The sequence below is a fragment of the Salminus brasiliensis genome, chromosome 4 (genome assembly GCF_030463535.1).
Source record: "Salminus brasiliensis chromosome 4, fSalBra1.hap2, whole genome shotgun sequence".
NCBI classification, from domain to species: Eukaryota; Metazoa; Chordata; class Actinopteri; order Characiformes; family Bryconidae; genus Salminus; species Salminus brasiliensis.
In genome coordinates this window covers 23,935,618-23,953,560 of record NC_132881.1, presented here as the reverse complement: position 1 = coordinate 23,953,560, position 17,943 = coordinate 23,935,618, and the positions used below count along the sequence as shown (strand labels likewise).

Genomic DNA, 17,943 nt, shown 5'->3' with positions numbered 1-17,943 from the left:
TTGTGGAATGGTGCACGATCATGCTGGAAGAAGAGGAGTTAAAAAAAAAGTAGTGCCCCCACCATTACACCACACCCACCAGCCTGGACTGTGGACACAAGGCAGGTTCCAGGGTCTATGGACGAATGCCATTGGTGCCAAATTCTGACCCTACCCTCTGTGTGCCTCAGCAGAACTCTGCACCTTAGGTTTTTCCAGTGTTCAGCTTTCCAACTGTCCGACTGCAGCCTCAGCTTTCTGTTCCTGGCTGACAGAATGGGAACAGTGCATGGTCTTCCGCTGTTGTAGCCCATCCACCTCGATAGGTTTCGATATGCTGTGCATTCTGAGATGCTTTCCTACTCACCACAGTTGTACTGAATGGTTATCTGAGTTACTGTAGCCTTTCTGTCAGCTTGCACCAGCCATCAGGCCATTCACTGGTAACCTCTCACATCATCAAGGTGTTCCTGCCTGCAGAACTGCTGCTGTGCTTTGTTTTTTGTTTATTTCCTTTATTACACTATTCCAAGTAAACTCCAGAGACTGTTGTGCTGAACATCCCAGCAGATTAGCAGTTATAGAAATTCTCAAACCAGCCAGTGTTTGGCCATCTACAGTCATCCCAGTCTGTTCACTAAGCTCTTTTCTCTGAAGTCTCGCGAGACCCAAGCGGCAAAATGTCACACACCGTCTCAACGCACCTACAGGATTTAAAACTGACATTCGGGACGTTTTTTTTTATCAGCAAATGCTATGTCAGCTTCACTGCCCTGAACCCGATCATCCTAAAACGAAAATGAATAACGCCCGTGTGTTTTTCTAGGCAGGCGGGAAAGCAGCTGTGCTTCAAACCCCGCGCCAGACTCGGGTCCAGCTTTCTACACAGCAGTCAGGACAAGCGGCTCACAGGACTCAGAAAACATAAACATGATCATTTTGAGTCATGACTTACCGATCATGACGAGGACTCAGGAACTAGAGAGGAACATCAGCTCAACTTCACCGCAGGGTGACATTTGTCAACAGTATTCAACCATGATACTGAGCGTGTACGAGACCGCGGGGGAGTGTGGGAAATTGAGTCCAACACCTGCTTTGCTCTGCTAGATGATGTAATTTGCACGCAAATAAAAAATCATCGATTGTGAGGTTTATTATTACTTTGTGTTAGCTTTGTTATGGGATTAAAGAGATTTCTTTTATTTGACATATGACAGATTAAGTGAGGGAGCCTGGTGGAGAGACACTACATTTCCTCTAGTGCCGTTCATCGCTCAGTGTGTTGACGGAACTGAAGACATGGAGAACTGTGCAGCAAACAGATGGTGCTAACGCGCTGTTTTTGCGTTTTATTGATTTGCTTTTTATGACTGAAACTCTATTTTAATCGTGTCCAGTTTTCGGGAAATCATGCAAGGCGTGTCCGGTGTCGGTTCGGCTCAGTTCGGCCATGAGGCTCCACGGACCGAGTGCTTAGCGAGTCAAATGGCGCGGAGTGATGCTGTTGATAGTTATGTAAGACCTCCGAGTGTTTACATCCTTCCAGGCGCGCTGTGAGCTTCATACTAATGCTGTACATCCATTTTAGACAGATATTGGAGGTTTGCTGTACAACGAGGCATTTTCGCTCATGCAGGGAGGAGTGTGTGTGTGTGTGTGTCTGTCTGAGAGGTGTTTTGGTGAGGCTGCCAGTCGTAGGATGCTCAATCACAGTAGCGTGACCTCGCAGAAAAGGGGGGGTTCATTCCAATGTGTTTTAAACATCTCATCATGAATTTTCTTTTTTTTTTCCCCTCCCCCCACAACATCCACCATATACCACCAATCTGCCATAACATTAAAACCTCTGACAAAGGTCAACATCCTGTCAGAGGGCCATTCAGGTTCTAGAAGTTGATGTATTGGAAGTAGGAAAATAAGCAAGCATAGGCATCTGAACGACTCTGTAATGACTAGATGACAAGGTCGGGGATGGGGGGGTTGGCAGTGGGGTCTTGGCCACCCCAGGGGCACCGATGAGCATGGGAAGCGAAAGCTAGCCTGTCTGGTCTGGGTCCACAGACAGCTCCTGTATTACTTCCTGTATAACATTAGGGAGGTGTTTTTAATGTTATGTCTGATGTACGTATATCGTCAGGAGTGAAATGAATATGTACAGAAGATAGCAGTGCTCTTGTTTGTATGAAGGTAGTAATAATACCACCTTAAACGTTTGAGCAGGAGTATCCGAAATTGGTCCAAATGGATATACAGTGTTTTATAGTGTCTTATTGGTTTTATATGTTTTTCATGGCATTTCAAAAAATCCAAATTCAAAAATGGGCTGTTTTTGCTGCTAAAGTGTCGAACATGGACTTTACGGGCTGGAGGTGTGTGTGGTATATAGTGAAACCTATTAAAGCCTATAGAACTGGAGTGAGGAAGCAGCCATAAGCAGCTAAAGCAGTGCAGTATTGTGGTTATACCTCAACTCACTATAAAGACAGCGATGAAATTGAGGATACAAGCAGGTTGACTATTCTTGAGAAGGCAAAGGTTATCTCTTGTCATACAGCTGTGGCGCATGTGCAGAGTTTAGCTAAAAATCTTCTTTCTTTTATCAACTAAGGATATACGGCATTGACAAAAGACACCATAGCCCATGAGGCCTATAGATACCATACCTTCCCAACATACCTTTGTGTTGTTGGATCCTTGGTAATGCTAATCTTTTTTTTTTTTGGTGAGATTTCATCTTTCAGGGTCTTCAGACGTTCTTTCAGACACCGTGTGTGGGCTTTTCCGCCTTTGTGAAAAGTACATTGTACACAGTGCATTGTCAAAAGAACCTCACAGTGTAAGGCTTCAGGCTTCAGGCGTCAGGCTTCATAGCACCTTACAGATTTGCCTGATGTGCAGGATCTCTGTGTATATTTTCCAACATCAGGTTCAGAGACGAAAAGATTTAACACCTCGAAACAGGATTAGGTCTATCCCAGAACGCGTCCGCGTCTTGTAGAGACATCTGTTGTGCGCCCTTTAATAAATGCATGGACCTGCTAAATCTGGGGAAACGGTAAATGATGTAAACCTCATTAATATTCAAATTGAAACAGCATCAATGTAATGTTTTCTGCATCTCTTCAAATATGATGTGGCATATTACAACCTACCTTGCACCGTAAAATGATTGACTAAACACGATTCAATTTGCATATTAATGAGCGAGATGACAGATTAGAATATTTGGCCCCCTTTTTTTCTTTTTTTTTTTTGCCTTTTCCCTTCAGGGAGCAACTGTAATTTCAGACATTTTCTTTTTTCCAGAAGGAACTGATAGCTTTGAAAAACAAACAGATAACTTTAAGAACAATGGAGCGTCATTTAATCTTACTGTTTATCCTGCTCCCAAGTTTTGGGAGTGCTGTGTCTTTTTTCTTTTCCTGAGTGAGGCAAATGGATGTATTTGCCAAGGTAATTTCGGAACAATTAGGCTAATTTTCCCCTCTTGCTCTAGTTTGTCCCACAGGATGTCATCTTTATAGAAAACCTGTGTTGATTCAGTGCGGTTACGGGAAATGTCAGTCGGACTCGAGTCCGCCTCAGCTTCAGTTTGCAGCCCCTGTTCGTCATTTCACTGTCAAAAGGTGCTGCTGGATTTTAAGGATTTCAGTACTTATTATTGTGTTTTTCTGATTTCAAATGTCAAACGGTTTTGAGAGTGGATGAAGGGTATAATTAGGCACTCGAAAATGATGGAAATCTTTTATTTTGTCTGTTTAGCTGAGAGGGTTTTTAAAGGCTCTGTAATTGGTTTGGAAATTAGGACAGCAGGAATCTGAAAGCATTTCTAAGCCGGTTTGGATGAACTGTTTTCTGATAGCAGGAATCCAGGTACAGAACTCTAATGCCAGCTTAAGCACAAGACGCTCTGGCCACATGGAAACATTAGACATGGAGAGTCTAATGTCTGTTGTGTGATTGGTCTCTTTCACAATGGCCCTTTTCCTGTCAAAGTAGGCAGATCTTGGCCATGTTAACCAGTGCAAAGCACCAGCCTCTCTGATACTAGAAGCCTTGCTTGCAAGACACAGCCGCGACTGCTTCTCTCACTGTGTTTCTCCATTGAAGGGTTACCAGATGAATATGAAGACTGAGCCTCACTTGTATAACATCAGCTCTACAGAGGAGCTTCAGTTCCTCAGGTCTCGGGTTCAGATGCTGGAGAGAGAGAAGGCCGAGATGGCTGTGGAAAACCAGCGCCTCAAGGACCTTCTTGTGAAAGGTGAGGAGCAAGTAGCGCAGTTTTCGTCTTTCCGTGAATCTGTGAAACTTCGGAGCAATATAAATTATTTGACTACATTTGACGTAATGGGTTTAAACTGCTAATGCTGAATCAACATAGAACATTTGCAAGAAAGATGCAAAATGTCAACATATGACTTTCTCCTATTTCCCTTCTGCTGCTGACTTTCAGAGATTCCACACCTCTTGTCTACCATGTGGCAGACTATAACTAGCAACACAGACCAATCCAGCCACCATCAGCCTGGTCCCTCGCTGTCTGACAGCTACATGCCCGGGCAGTACAAAGAACAGGGCTGCAGCCTTCTGCCGTCAGTTTCAACAGCTATAAAAAGTGTTCAGCAGGAAATGATTTTGGAAACGAGTGCTTACGGACACAAACTGGCTGGCAGCCATGATGATGCTGATGGGGATATGTTTGAGTCATTGGAAGAGGTGAATGAGAGCCTGTGCCCGATCACCATCAGAGAAGACGGCCAGAATATATATCTAAGCTCACCATGCAGCTCCACCGATTCAGCCTCCTCCCTCAGCGAACACAGGCCACTGGTTCAAAGCAACGCACCTGTAAGAAACCTTCCCTTTCTTCCTGTTCCCACGACTACTGTAACCCCTTAGAGGTCTGCAGTTGATGATGCTTAACTGTCATAAAATAATTGCATTATTAATTACATAGTATAATAAATGGTTTGTTTTGTCTTGATATGTTTTGATGTTTTTACAAATTTAAAAGTTCTTCACACTCTCACATCTCCTCAGACATGGTTCTTCATAGAACCTAAAGTGGTTCTTCTCTTGGTAGCACTAAGTTGTTGAGATGTAAGCAATCACTCAGTCATCTGATGCGAAATGGTTCGCTGTAGAGAAACGTACTGACTGAAGCAGGTGTCGGAATGTCTGTGACAATAATACACACAGTCGTATCATAATTATGACGACCCCTGGTTTGGAATGAACTCGGCCCATTTCAAATAGGAGCACTTTGCCATTCTGTAATTGCAGGCTGTAGCATACTTTGTTAGCCTCCTTTCACCCTGTTCTTCAATGGTCAGGACTCCACAGGACCACCACAGAGCAGGTGGTATGGGGGTGGTGGGTCATTCTCAGCACATGGTGGCTTAGTGTTAGTAGCCTGCGCTGTGCTGGTACGAGTGGATCAGACACAGCATCGCTGCTGGACTGAGAATAGACCACTAAGCAGAATTGTCCAGCCAACGGTTCTGTGGGCAGCATCCTGTGACCACTGATGAAGCACTAGAGGATGAATGACACCAACAGATGAGTAACAGATGAGCTTTTGTCTCTGAACTTCTGTCACATTTACAAGGTGGACCAGCTAGGTAGGGGTGTCTAATAGAGTGGACAGTGAGTGAACACAGTGCTTAAAAACTCCAGCAGCACTGCTGTGTCTGATCCACTTGAACCTGCGCAACACACACTACTAACACACCACCGCTGTGTCAGTGTCGCTGCAGTGCTGAGAATTACCCACCACTTAAATAACACCTGTTCTGCGGTGGTCCTGTGGGGTCCTCACCATTGGCATACAGGAATAAAGGGGGTTAACAGAGTATACAGAGAAGCAGATATGGTGCTCCTGTATGGTAAGTGGAGCGTGATATAACAGGCCGCGTTCATTCCAAACCAGGGGTGTATGCATCCAAAACACTCATCTAAGTTCTTATATGTGATGTTGGGTATATAGATGGGTATACAGTTGTAAATATATAGTATATGAAATGCTTGTCACAAATTTAGTGGGACAGTGTCTCCGGCAGCATTTGTAACCGTTTTAAGTAAATAACTTTCTGTGAGGGAGCATTTAGAGGTGTGAATGTCTTCAGTTTATCATCAGCAGTGTGAACAATTCTGACGTTTCTCTGCAACACAGCATTTCACACCAGATTACTTAGAATGTCTTTGTTTACATCTTACTGCTTTAATGATGCAGACATTTTCACAATGTTGAATTCCACGTATATAATACAAACTGATACAACGGTCTGCACAGTCCCATGCAGTGTAAGCCCTGCTTTCAATCCATAATCCTTTTCTAGTGTTGAAAAAGCTATTTTACTGACTGTCTTCTGCATGTACACGAGCAAGAGGCTGAATGTCAGTAGAATCAGCAGTGAGCTTCTGTTAAAGGTGATGAATAATTGGTGCCTGCTCCTTCCCCGTGCATGCTCTTTGTCCTCTGGGCGGCGGCCTGGCCTGTGCTGCCTCGGCTCCTGCTGGGCTATGCTGGGTGAGGGCGGGTGTGAGAGGGCGCCGCTCAATGCCCGGATCGATTTCTCCACAGGTAGAGCTGCTCCCTCTCTCTCTGCCTCAGCTGGGGTGAGCGCCCCACGACAGGGCTTGCCGGGATGTGTGTTCCTGTCTCTCTGTGTGCCTCACCTTTTGTCTTCTTTCTTCCGGCCTCTTTCGTTCTTGCTTTTTTTTTTTCTTTTCTTTTATTCAGTTTTGTTACCCACTGTAACACAAGAAATCATCAACAGGCATCACTTCCATAGTGGTTGCCATATTAATCTTATTGCTGGATAAATCATAGCATAGGTGTCTGAACAATGTCCATAGAAATTACAGTGTAAGGCCGTAAGAAAAAAAATCGATATATATTGAATGGTGCTCCATCCAGTACTTTTGGAATGAGTGATAATCTAATGTCTGACCAATAACGCTCTTTTCACTGAATGCAGTCACATCCTCACAGCAATGCCCTGGACAGTAGACACAGTTACTCCAGCAAAGGCAGGATGAACTCTCGACCCTTGATTTTGGAAGATGCAGTAAATGTGCAGGTGTCCCAATACTTTCGTCCATATAGCGTACCTCACTTTGCTGTGAGATTAGAGCCAGGCAGTGTATGGTATACCTGAAACGCAGACAGCTTTAGAGCATTAGATTGGGACACTGTTAAGCTGCGCTTTGTATCATCCCTATCTAATTTAATATGTTAGCCACAAGCTAAGACATATTAGCGTGTAGCTTGAGCATTAGATAAGAACACTTTGAAGCCGAGCTTTTGTTTGGAAAACTGTATTTTTATAACATTGAATACTCTGGTAAATTAAAAATGGGAAAATTAATATAGCGCCGCTGTCCAATGAAAAGCATGTATCTCCATTTTTGTCTGTTTTTAGTTTTCTCAATGGTTTGAACCCTGTAGTTATTCTGTACACTCTGTGAATAGTTCTAGATGAATGGGTCATTAGAAATACTCTAAATTCCTTGGAATAAACTTCTATTTAAAATGGACTTTCATTCAAAGTTAAGGATGCTTTTGCCTTCCCCTGTAAAGTCCCCATTTTGAAGACACATGATTTTTCATTGGGTCAGCGACAATATCGACATAAGGCACATTTGTAGCCACACAATTTTTCTTTCTCTATCCAAGAATGAGACTTCTGTAGTTTGTATGTTTTGAAGAATCCTACACTCTAAAAAGGGGCTGTTCATAAGATCTTTAGCAAAGGGATAGATAGACCCGTATATAGACCCGTGACAACTCAATAAAACATAATTAATACATTTATTTATATCATTTATTTATTTAGAACCTTCAATAATCCCTACATAGCACCAAAAAGGGTTCCACTCATGTCAAAGAATCATTTTTTCAGCTCTATCTAGAACCCTTTTTGCTTAGCGTGTAGTAGATACAGTGCAGATGCTGGTTAGTTAATGCAGTGAGGATTAAGCTAATGGTAGTTGGCTATCTTGCACAATTTAGCACAACAGGCATTAGTGTTAGCTCAAGAGAACTCTCCCTCCCCACGCTTTGGTGCCCCATTTCCGCACTAAATCAGGCATTCATCAGTGATTTCCCATTAGTTACTGGATCAAATCCGTGAAATGAAACCCTGAATACTAAGCTGTAAACTCTGTTTATTTAATCATAACTCGAGTTTTAGGCTATAAGGTCGTGTTCTCTGCTTCTCTTCTCTTCTCCGTTTGCTTTCCTCAGGAGTGTCTATCAGCTACTTTCTTTAGTGCTGTCTGCTCTCAATGTATCTTTTATTTTGCTCTGCTGTGTCTTACTAATAAACTTACAGTTACCTTTATCACTGTGCTGTGTTTGTGCGTAGATACGACAGGTGGAGGTGTACCCAGGTTCGGGCATTTTCTGTGCAGAACACGCTTGGCTGGCAGCTAACATGGCCCGATCGCCAACAGCGATGGTGCGAGCCCTGTTGCTAGGGGTTTTTGACATGGACACGCTTTTAAACAGCAACCTCAGAGGAGGGAGGAGCCGTCGGCCGTCATACTCAGACCAACATGCCCCCCTGGACCCAGACAAACTAAATGCCATTTACAGTAAGTACCATGACTGTTCTAATGCAGAACGTAATCTGTAATACCCGAGAAGTCTTTTTGTGATTGTGTGCTTTACAATTGTTTCACCAGATGAAAACATTTTATGAGTATATATTTGTGATCAAAAGAGGTTTTATATCCCAATTTATTTATTTATTGGTTTATTTATTCAGTAAGAGAAATGATGGAGGGGGAATTCTGAAAAGGTCATTGTAAAATGGCTGGGTATCATTTAAATGGTCTGAAAGGCTCTAATAGTGCAAATGTTCCAAAGGTTACAATGCTTTCAGATTTGTCTAACGCAGTGCTAAAATAATCTCTTCCTTTCTGTGATATCCTCTATATATCATGGCAAAAATGTGCAATTGAGAGAAAAAAAAAATTGCATATATATATATATATATGCATATATATGCACATTTGAATTTAATTATATATCAGTAACATTGAGATGGAGGTAATATAACTAAAAACACATAAAACTGAAGACACGTCTTTAAAAAAAGAATGTGTAAAATTTGCAGTCCGCAGCACTGTTCCTAAAATGCCTATGGCTTATTTACATGTCGTTTTGCATGCCTCAAACATTGAATGAAATATGCAAATGAGGCCACAGGTGAGGTTCTTTCTAGTATCTCGCCCTTGCAGATTGTGTTTGTGCAAGCAACACTGCACAGTAGAACAGTGTAACCCCCACTACTGTGTCACCATCCTGCAGGGTTCCAGCATTTTGCTGTCACATAGAAACATTCTGTATGCTTTCTAGTTGTCTTCCAGATCTTGCCTTGACTTCCACGGTACCCAATTATTGCCATTTTTGAATGACGTTGCAGACATTGCACAACAGTTGCGAGCTGGAAATGTGTCCTCTTTTTATAGCCTTCCTCTGCTTTATAAGCATCAGTGCGCTTCGTTTTCAGATCCTCAGCCAGCAGCCTAGAATGATCCACAGCGTTAGTGCAAGGCTTAAAGAGAATTTATTACACGCTGGAATTGTCACCAGCTAATTCCTAATTGTCAACCATTATTTTAAGGCAGAAAGATGCCCAAACTTTTTCACAATGCTACATTCTTTTATTCCTTTTCAGCTCATCACAAATAAAATAGGCATGCACCGAAAAAATTGGTCGTGATACTAACAAAATTAGCTGGATCAGGTATCAGATAATTAGGTAGATCCACAGGACCGATCCATTCACTGAACCAGATTCCCGCACCACCAGTATTCTAGGCTTCTTAACTTGAGTTCAGAGTAGCCTACAGACGTGATACACGTATTTCAAACACTAAGACTTCTAGCTTAGCAACACTTCTAGCCTTCAGCAGCCTGCTCAGTTTACTCAAGAGCAGTTCAGGAAGGAGTGGTGAGCTAGGGATCTCTTAAACACACACGCACACATGCAGGCAGACACGGCCGAACACTGTTTTGGGTCTCAGAAGCGACATGTTACATGTTTTTCCACTAAATATGAGTAAATTCCAGATTGAAATCAATAGAGCGATGGAGATGTTCGGTTTGAGGCTTGCGCCTGTAATGGAGTGGTAATGACATCACTGCTACAGCTGGTCTTCCATATAAGGAGAAACAAGAAGGGAGGAGCTGCTAGCTCCTTTTTGGTCTCACAGACTTTCAGAAAAAAGTCCTGAGCCCAGATAACTCTGTGTCGAGGTCCGGCACGTAAAGTGTATCAGTAAAGTGTTTGTGCTTGAACACCTGCAGAGATGTTATAATGTTAGACTAGTTTTCTGTAAAGGTTCTGTTTCCATTTTTTCATTAAAAAAAATCGATCAAATAGAGCTGTAGTAATAGTTTACTATAACGACTTTATGAAAAACTCTACTGTCCTGCTTCCCTGTCTGATTTCTGTTGGGCCAGTTTGAAGATTTTCTTAGAGAAACAAAAAAAACTCTTTTCCTATAAATTATAAAATGCCTGTTGCACATTTTGCTGCAATTTGTTTGGGCTATAATCCAACGTTAATTTTCTGTGAATGAATTGTGGATGATCTCAGCATACACCTCTAAGGTGCAACAGCTTTCTGGGTATGAATTATACGTGGGGCTGGGGTGAGGGGGGGGGCTCTTTGGAAGCAAAATGAGGATTGAGAGGGGCGAGCATCACGATGGGGGCTGTTTCCGACAGGCCCATCCCCTCTCATTCATCATCATTTGGCGTTTTAATGGTCTGACAGCGCTGGCAGTGCTGAGGAACTGCTGTGGCTCGCTCTCTTTCTCGCTTTCTCTCCCCCTCTCTATCTCGCTCCATCTCTCTCGTTCGCCTCCCAACTGTTGTCGCAGTGTCACTCTCTCCCTCCGCAGATGCCACGCTGGCGCGCTTCCCACTGGCACGGAAAGGCCAGATTGGTACCGGGATCAACTCCAAGCTGTCTGAGATCCGCTTCAGATCCAGGAAAGTCAAGCGGGACAGACGTGGCCGTTGACGGATTTACCGCACATATTGGAAGAGTGTAACTCTGTTTGTGGGGAAAAGTGATTTTGTTGCCCCGGGGTGGCATGTGTGTGTGTGTGTACGTGGTTTTGTGTGTAAGACTGTGTTAGATAGAATGTTTGCTCAGTGGTTTTAGGATGTTAGCCACTTTTCCAGGCTCACTGAAACAGTGTATGTGGTATGAAGGTAGAGCAAACAGTACAGATACAGCTGGGGGGCAGACAACCTCCTACACCCTTAAAAATAAAGATTCCCAAATGGTTCTCGGCTTGAGCCATATGGTTTTGGAATGACACTGGTTAGAGGTTATTTCAGCTTGTACATTTATTAAAGTAAGGTTCATTTAAAGAACCAAATGTCTCGGCTCCAAAGAAACTTTATTTTTAAGAGTGTAGCTGAATATGCAAAGACTATGGGATAATTAGTTTTGCAGGATCTGAAATTGCGCACGTCTCTATGTGATCCACGAACATGGAATCTGCCAACTAAATTTCCCTACCTACTTAATCTGCCATTGCCATATCTGTCTGGTTTGGACAGGGGCCGTATGATATTTCTCCACTGATTGCTCTGTAGCGCCGCTTCCGACGCTAGCAGGGAGTCTCAGGTGGGGGTTCCATTACCCAGCGCTGGCACCTCGTCTCTTCCCCAAAGTGGCGCATCAATCCCGAATCCCTCGAGGCCTCCCGGCCCCCCTGCCTGATCACTCCCCTAGGTGCCTCTGGCCTTCAGGGAAGGGGGGGGACTGGAGACATTCAATTATCTGCAGCTACACAAAACGAAGTATGACAGGCTCCCTGTGAGGATGCTGTAGGCCACATGTCAATGTCAATAGAGATAGGTGATAGCGGGCTATTAAAAGCTTAGGCCCCCTCTGCTTAGTTAACCTTTTTCCCCAGCAGCGACGACACTGTCCTGTATTAGCAGTATGTGTGAGTTTCAGAACATGGGCGAGAAGGCACTCTGGGATATAAGACTTGGGATAGATCTGGAGATCTTCGTGTTGTGCCTCAGGCAGTAGATGGGAGAACTTTCTGTTGTTCTCCAGCTTCTGTAGTTCACCTCTCCGCCATCTATTGAAGCTTGGCTGATACCTCCAGTCAGTGGGGATCAAGGTTACACTGAAGACAGAAGGATCGATGAACCCAGAGCTGACAGTAGACGCTTTGGAGGCAGAGGTGCCGCTCTCTCTATCTCTGCCGTGCTCTGAAGTAGTAGACCAGAGGCTTTCCTCAAATAAATCACTGAGATTTATTGAATTTCCTTCTGAAAAACACTCACCGTTCTTCCCCAAGATACAGGCTCTCATGCTCTCTTAAGTCTTACGCAACTGCTGGCAGATGACGTCTCAGTTTGTTAGCCTACAATGGAGGAGAGCGGTTTTATTAATACGGTATCAGTTCATTTGAGGACACTGTGATGTGGAGTCAACGTTTAAAATTGAATTCACATAATTAATTAATAGGCATCAGTATTGTCCTCAAGCATGAACTCGAGGCGTCTGCAATGGAACATCTACATTTTAAACCGTGAACAAATCTACAAATCTAAGGTTGGAGCCTGCAGATGAACATATTAGAGGACGCATTCCTGGTTGCCGTTTCTTCTTGGCAGCAGATAAACAGTGTTACTGTATCAGAAACCAAATAACAGTAGATGGCATTTACTGTTAGCGGTGTGCATTTGGGGTTGCGCATTTTGATGAATATCTTGCTCATTCGCTCACACATTTCTCACACAGTTCCCTCTTCTGTCTTTATGGCGAAATAAAAGGGAGAAAGGCATGCAGGAATCATTTGGACCCAGACTGTGTGTTCACTAATGGAGAGCTCTGATGTAAATGCCACTAGAATTAAAGATTCTAATAGATCTCATATCTCTGTTCTCGCTTCATTTTGAGTCTCATTAATGCATTAAAGATTTTGAAGGTTAAATCTGGTTGGTGGTCTAATTGCATGTTTACGAAGCCAAGTTACAATGATTAAAGCTGATATACAATATCAGACACGTAATAAGGCTGACCATTAGGCACCGAAATATCGATAGACTATCCGCTGTGACTTGATTTGCGGGGTCCCTTTGTCGAACATACTGCGGACAGTGCTCCCTGTGTTTGCACATCACTTATTCCAGAGGCGCCCTCACGAAAGACAAAAAAACCTAATGTTCCGTGCAGTGTAATAGCTTTCAGATTCCTGTGAGGTGAACTGTAGGTCCTGCCGAGAATTTCTCTCATGCTCAAATACACAAATAGGTCATGGGGAGCGGTGAGAGATTGGCTCTCCACGTGGAATTCGAAATGAAGAGGAGCTTTGGCCATCCACAAGTGTGCACTCTCACTCCCACTCCCTTTTCAGTCATAACAAGCAGAACCAGGTGCTACCCATGAACCGGCTTCAATCATCTTTTTTTTTTTTTCTTACACTAGCAGGGCCTTTGATTGGATAGCAGGTGCCATATTGGCAGGCTTTAATCTCGGCCCTCCGTTCAATGGTCGTTCGGTTTCCTCCTCTCGAAAATCCCCCCCAGATCCTTTCATTTGTTCCCGTCTATAGACGTTTAACCCAGCTCTTATGTCAGCCTCTGTCCCTGTTGATCCCTGTCTGGCCTGGCTAGCTTTACCCTGCCCTCTCTGTATACCGTCTCAATAGAAATCCTTACAGTAAGCATTGGTGCTGGAGGCTGGACTTTAAGAACTTGCCATTATATTTCCTGCCTATATTTTAAAACCTTCTAAGCTAGACTTTGTTAGGTTTGTCACACATTCTAAGCTAGGACTGGCTAGTAGTGCCCCACTAAGATTGACCCATAGGCTAGGTCACTTCCAAGAATTTACAATCCCAACTCTCAAAGCACTTTAGCACTGATCGGAATGTAAGGGAGAAATAAGGACGACCACAGCCTCCTGCTTCCAAACCCAAATGCCGCACGTCACGACAAACCTTGTTTCAGCCTGATTCACTGTTTTTCACCCCTGCTTGTTCCTCAAATTCCTAGAGACACTCAAGATTCTCAGCTGTGGTACTCTACATGATCATTTTTCATGCTATTTCTATTTAATTCATTCATGCCTTTTCTCACACACAAGGAGAAACCATTAGACCCCCCCCAAATGACAATGCGTGTGCTCCAGTGGCAGGTTCCGAAATCAATATGGTTCTTCTGATGTTTTCATTTATCTGCACAAAACAAGATGTGTCCTCCGGTCAAAGGCCGGTAGGAGACATCATCAATAATCGCAGAATGTCAGCACAAAGGTGAAATAATAAAAAAGGGAGAAAATCACGTCACCTCTCTTGAGAGACTGTCAAAGAGAGACAGCACTCATACAGAGCGGTGTTCTTGTCAACACCGCAACAGTGACGGCTGATGGCTGCATACTCCTCAAGGAAACAGCTTTTCTACAACAACACATTTGCCCGTCCTCAAATCTTTAAAACGAATTTTGGTACTGCTTGTACCAAATGCACCATGCATGAAAGCAGTACATGTTCTAGTGCTGCTGTTCCTCTAAATTATGAATGAATATCAATAAGCATATACCTATTAATAGGCTATACCTATTACATTAATAGGTATTAGTTAAATGTGGTGGTGTGTCTCATTAGTTAAATGAGAAGTGGTTTGACTGAAGGATGCCAGAGACTTTCAGGCAGAGTTCTTCTGCTTTAAGCTAGAAGGCTGATGTTTCCTTGAGAAATGATTTCCATCCAGATACCAACTAAGAATAAAAGGTCTTACAAAGGGTTCTTTGGGCGATGCCATTGAAGAACCATGTTTCCAAAAGAGATCTGAGAGTGTAAAAACCCTTTTAAAGAACATAAACTTGTGAAGGATTTTTTAAAGTTTAAAGCTGCTTCAGGCTCAGACATCTCTTTAACAAACATGGTTCTTCATGACACCGTTATTTCTTAAAAATGTGTGGTGCTGACGCTTCTGTGTCACCTTTCATTGGCTAGTCAATGTGTCAGCCATTGGTTTCCTTATGGTATTGCTATTAATAAAAATTGCTTTGGGTTCAAATAAGAATCAACTGTGGCTGAGTAGTCTTCCGGGGTTCTTGCTTCCAGGCTTTCCAGAGAACTCCAAAAATATGACTCCTACAAGAATACCAAGACTTCAGGAATGACTTGAGACAACTCTAGCCTGTCTAGAGATCTCAACGTGGGTGGCCTGGCATCTCGACACTCTAGAAGATACTATCTTCATAGAGTTCTCACCACTTTGACGAAGCAGTCTGTTCCAGTCGCTGAAGGCTGATGGAGGGGGCCTAAAAGCACCACCTACCAGTAGATGGTGCACTAAGTCTGGTGCTTTTTGGGGTCAGAAACAGGTGGCAGGACTATAGCTTCAGCTGTCCTAAAAGGTTTCAGAAAGTTTGGCCAAGGCATGAAGCTATGTATTTGTAAACATTTCTCTGCTGGAGGCAAAATCCTCATCTTTTTATCATCATCAACCATGGACTACAGAAATCCTGCTTATTAGAACCAGTGTTGTTTTAACATGCAGATCGCCCACTCCTCTCGCCTCATGCATCATGGACGTTGTCCCGCTCATGATTTTATGAATTATGCAATAACCGTTTAAGACAATCCTCCATGATTTACTAGAACAGAAATGTAGTAGACGCCTTTGCTTCTTTCTGCTTTGGAAAGCTCATTTGCAAGTGTAATAGCATTAGAGCGTTTGCTGCAATCATCGCGTTATCCCATTCATTATTAAAATAAGGGGTCCCAGGGTTCTCCATTAATCACTGCTGCCTTGGTCTGCAGCCTGTCAAGACAACCTAATCATTTCAACAGCGAATAATTAACGCACAAGATGCATGTAAACACACCAGGCCAGCTGATCGGTGGTCCGACACTGATAGCCCAAACAAGGCCAGCAGACCTGCAGCAGGATGTCTTAAAAAAGCAGGACTGATGGCTTCTCGCAACCAAAGAGACGTAAACGTTCCAGGTTGTACAGTTTTTACCAACAGATGTCCTACAACAGGCTGAGCTGGCATGTGAGACTTCCTCTCCTAATTACCATTAAGAAATGTGTGCGCTCGGTTCTGTCTGAAGGTGCAAACAGGTTGTCAGTCGAAAACAAGCGAGTTCTTTTTAAAGGGGTTTTAAGTGTGTACACACTCATTAATATGGACTAAGTAGTAACGAAACATAGTGACAGTAAATCACTGGGCAAAAATGGTTATTAATTATTGTTGCATATTGAAAGCCGTGCACACCTATATTGTTATCTGATAATATTATTTTTCTTAATATTATTTTTGCAGAATAAGTTATCCTGCAGTTGATACTGACGCTGTTTCCACTAGGGATGCACCAATCCACCTTTTTCTATTATGATACAGATACCGATACATACAACGCTGTGTATCGGCCAATACCCGATATCAATTATGTTGAATGAATAAACCATTAAGCTTACCATGTGGGAGAGATTTAAGGCATCAGGACTGACTTAATCATTAACATAATTAATTAATTACTTAATATAATTAATTACTAACTTTGTAAAACAAACTGTAACAGTTGAACACAGATATAAATGAACCCCCTTTTTTATTTGCCACTAAAATTAATAATTGAGCTCGGGACATTCCGAAATCTTAAGTCTGTGAGACCGAGCGAGGGGCAGGGGGAATTACATAATTGCAGAAGCTGGTCTTCCATGTAAGAAGATATAGAAGACCATCTTTAGCAGTGATGTCATTACCCCTCCCCCTCGCTCTCGATTGTCCTCTATTATAGGCGAAAGCTGTGGCTTTCCTGCGGTGCGCTTGAGTAAACCAAGCAGGCTGCTGAAGGACATGTTCTGCACTTTTGAGCTGGATGGGGTACGTCTTAGGGCGAGTCTTGCAGTTTGCTATGGTATGTGTATCACATCTGTAGGTCACACTGGTCCTGAGTTATGAAGCCTAGAATGCCAGCAGTGTGGGAATCGGGTTTAGTGAATGGATCTGCCCTGTGGATCGGCCTAGTTATCCGATACCTGATTCAGCTAATTTTGTCTGTAACGGGACCGATATCCGATCCTAGTATCGAACCGGGCGTCCCTAGTTTTTCTGTTTGGTCTATAATGCAATTACACTGGTTACACCCAACCAACCATATGGAGTACCACAACAACAACAACTAAGCAACACCATAGCAACCACATGGAATACTACAGCACCCATCTAGCAACCGTTTAGCAACAGCAGAGCTGCCACCAGTGATACCACTGCAACCACTACTTGCAGAACTCAACTCCAAAGCAAACATCTAGCAAATCTATTACAGCCATCTAGCAACCATTTAGCAACACCATTGAATACCGCAGCAACCATCTAACCCTAGGACTACATAGTAACACCCTAGCAACTGTTTGGAAGTAGCTTAAGCTGCACAACTATTCTGTGTTTTTGCCGAATTTAGTTTTTTATGTTAGAGCCCTTCGAGCCCTTGCTAACACATTAGCACTAGCATTTTGCAGCACTCTGGCTTAGACACTGATATTTCACACATTCATGTATCACTTTTACTTTTACATGTTGTTTTACAAGAAGTTTTCAATCAAATAACTGAACTTAAGTCCTGTCCCTGCCTGAATATTATTGACCGCTTAGCTGTGCTGACATGTTAGCTTCTATTTTCTATGGCATACTCCCTGTGCTCATAAAGGATTGAACGGATGCTATTTAGTCCGTAATGAAGGCCCTCCAAACCGTTTCGCATTGGTGTGGACCCGTTTCTTTTTTTCCACTTGCTGTGTTGCTAAATCAGGACCAGAAAGTGCACAGCGTTCCGTATTCATTATTTTGTTACAACTAGAAGGCTAATGTAGCTAGCCAACGCTAACTAGCGCACCGATTCCATAATTCATCTGTTAGCATGATATAATCTGCATGCATAAATGACATGCCT

The 17,943-nt window shown here is 43.1% G+C and overlaps 2 protein-coding genes across 3 annotated transcripts in view; one reads left to right on the top strand and one right to left on the bottom strand.

Moving 5' to 3' along the window:
- prkn (parkin RBR E3 ubiquitin protein ligase) overlaps positions 1 to 1,050 on the bottom strand; it is a 125,071-nt gene extending 124,021 nt beyond the window's left edge. Inside the window, exon 1 of the mRNA XM_072677685.1 lies at positions 935 to 1,050. Coding sequence (XP_072533786.1) covers positions 935 to 941 — 7 coding nt within the window. The 5' untranslated portion in view covers positions 942 to 1,050. The remainder of the gene's footprint in view (positions 1 to 934) is intronic.
- On the top strand, positions 685 to 12,906 carry LOC140554558 (uncharacterized). 2 transcript variants are annotated; one of them, XM_072677687.1, is made up of 5 exons: positions 685 to 1,497; positions 4,093 to 4,246; positions 4,439 to 4,833; positions 8,355 to 8,583; positions 10,903 to 12,906. In XM_072677687.1, exons 1-5 carry the CDS (start codon positions 1,393 to 1,395, stop codon positions 11,022 to 11,024), a joined length of 1,005 nt encoding a protein of 334 aa, XP_072533788.1. In that variant the 5' UTR covers positions 685 to 1,392; the 3' UTR covers positions 11,025 to 12,906. The 2 variants fall into 2 exon arrangements, with proteins under 2 accessions (XP_072533788.1, XP_072533789.1); XM_072677688.1 differs by having other exon boundaries at positions 686 to 1,307.
- The last annotated feature ends 5,037 nt before the right edge of the window (positions 12,907 to 17,943 follow it).

What these genes read in the sequence shown, in the direction of transcription:
- LOC140554558 (XM_072677687.1), top strand. Translation starts at nt 1,393, where the DNA reads ATGCAAGGCGTGTCCGGTGTCGGTTCGGCTCAGTTCGGCCATGAGGCT. An exon ending in CAAGGACCTTCTTGTGAAAG is followed by an intron (nt 4,247 to 4,438) that starts GTGAGGAGCAAG and finishes GCTGACTTTCAG; the next exon opens with AGATTCCACACCTCTTGTCT. An exon ending in CAAACTAAATGCCATTTACA is followed by an intron (nt 8,584 to 10,902) that starts GTAAGTACCATG and finishes CTCCCTCCGCAG; the next exon opens with ATGCCACGCTGGCGCGCTTC.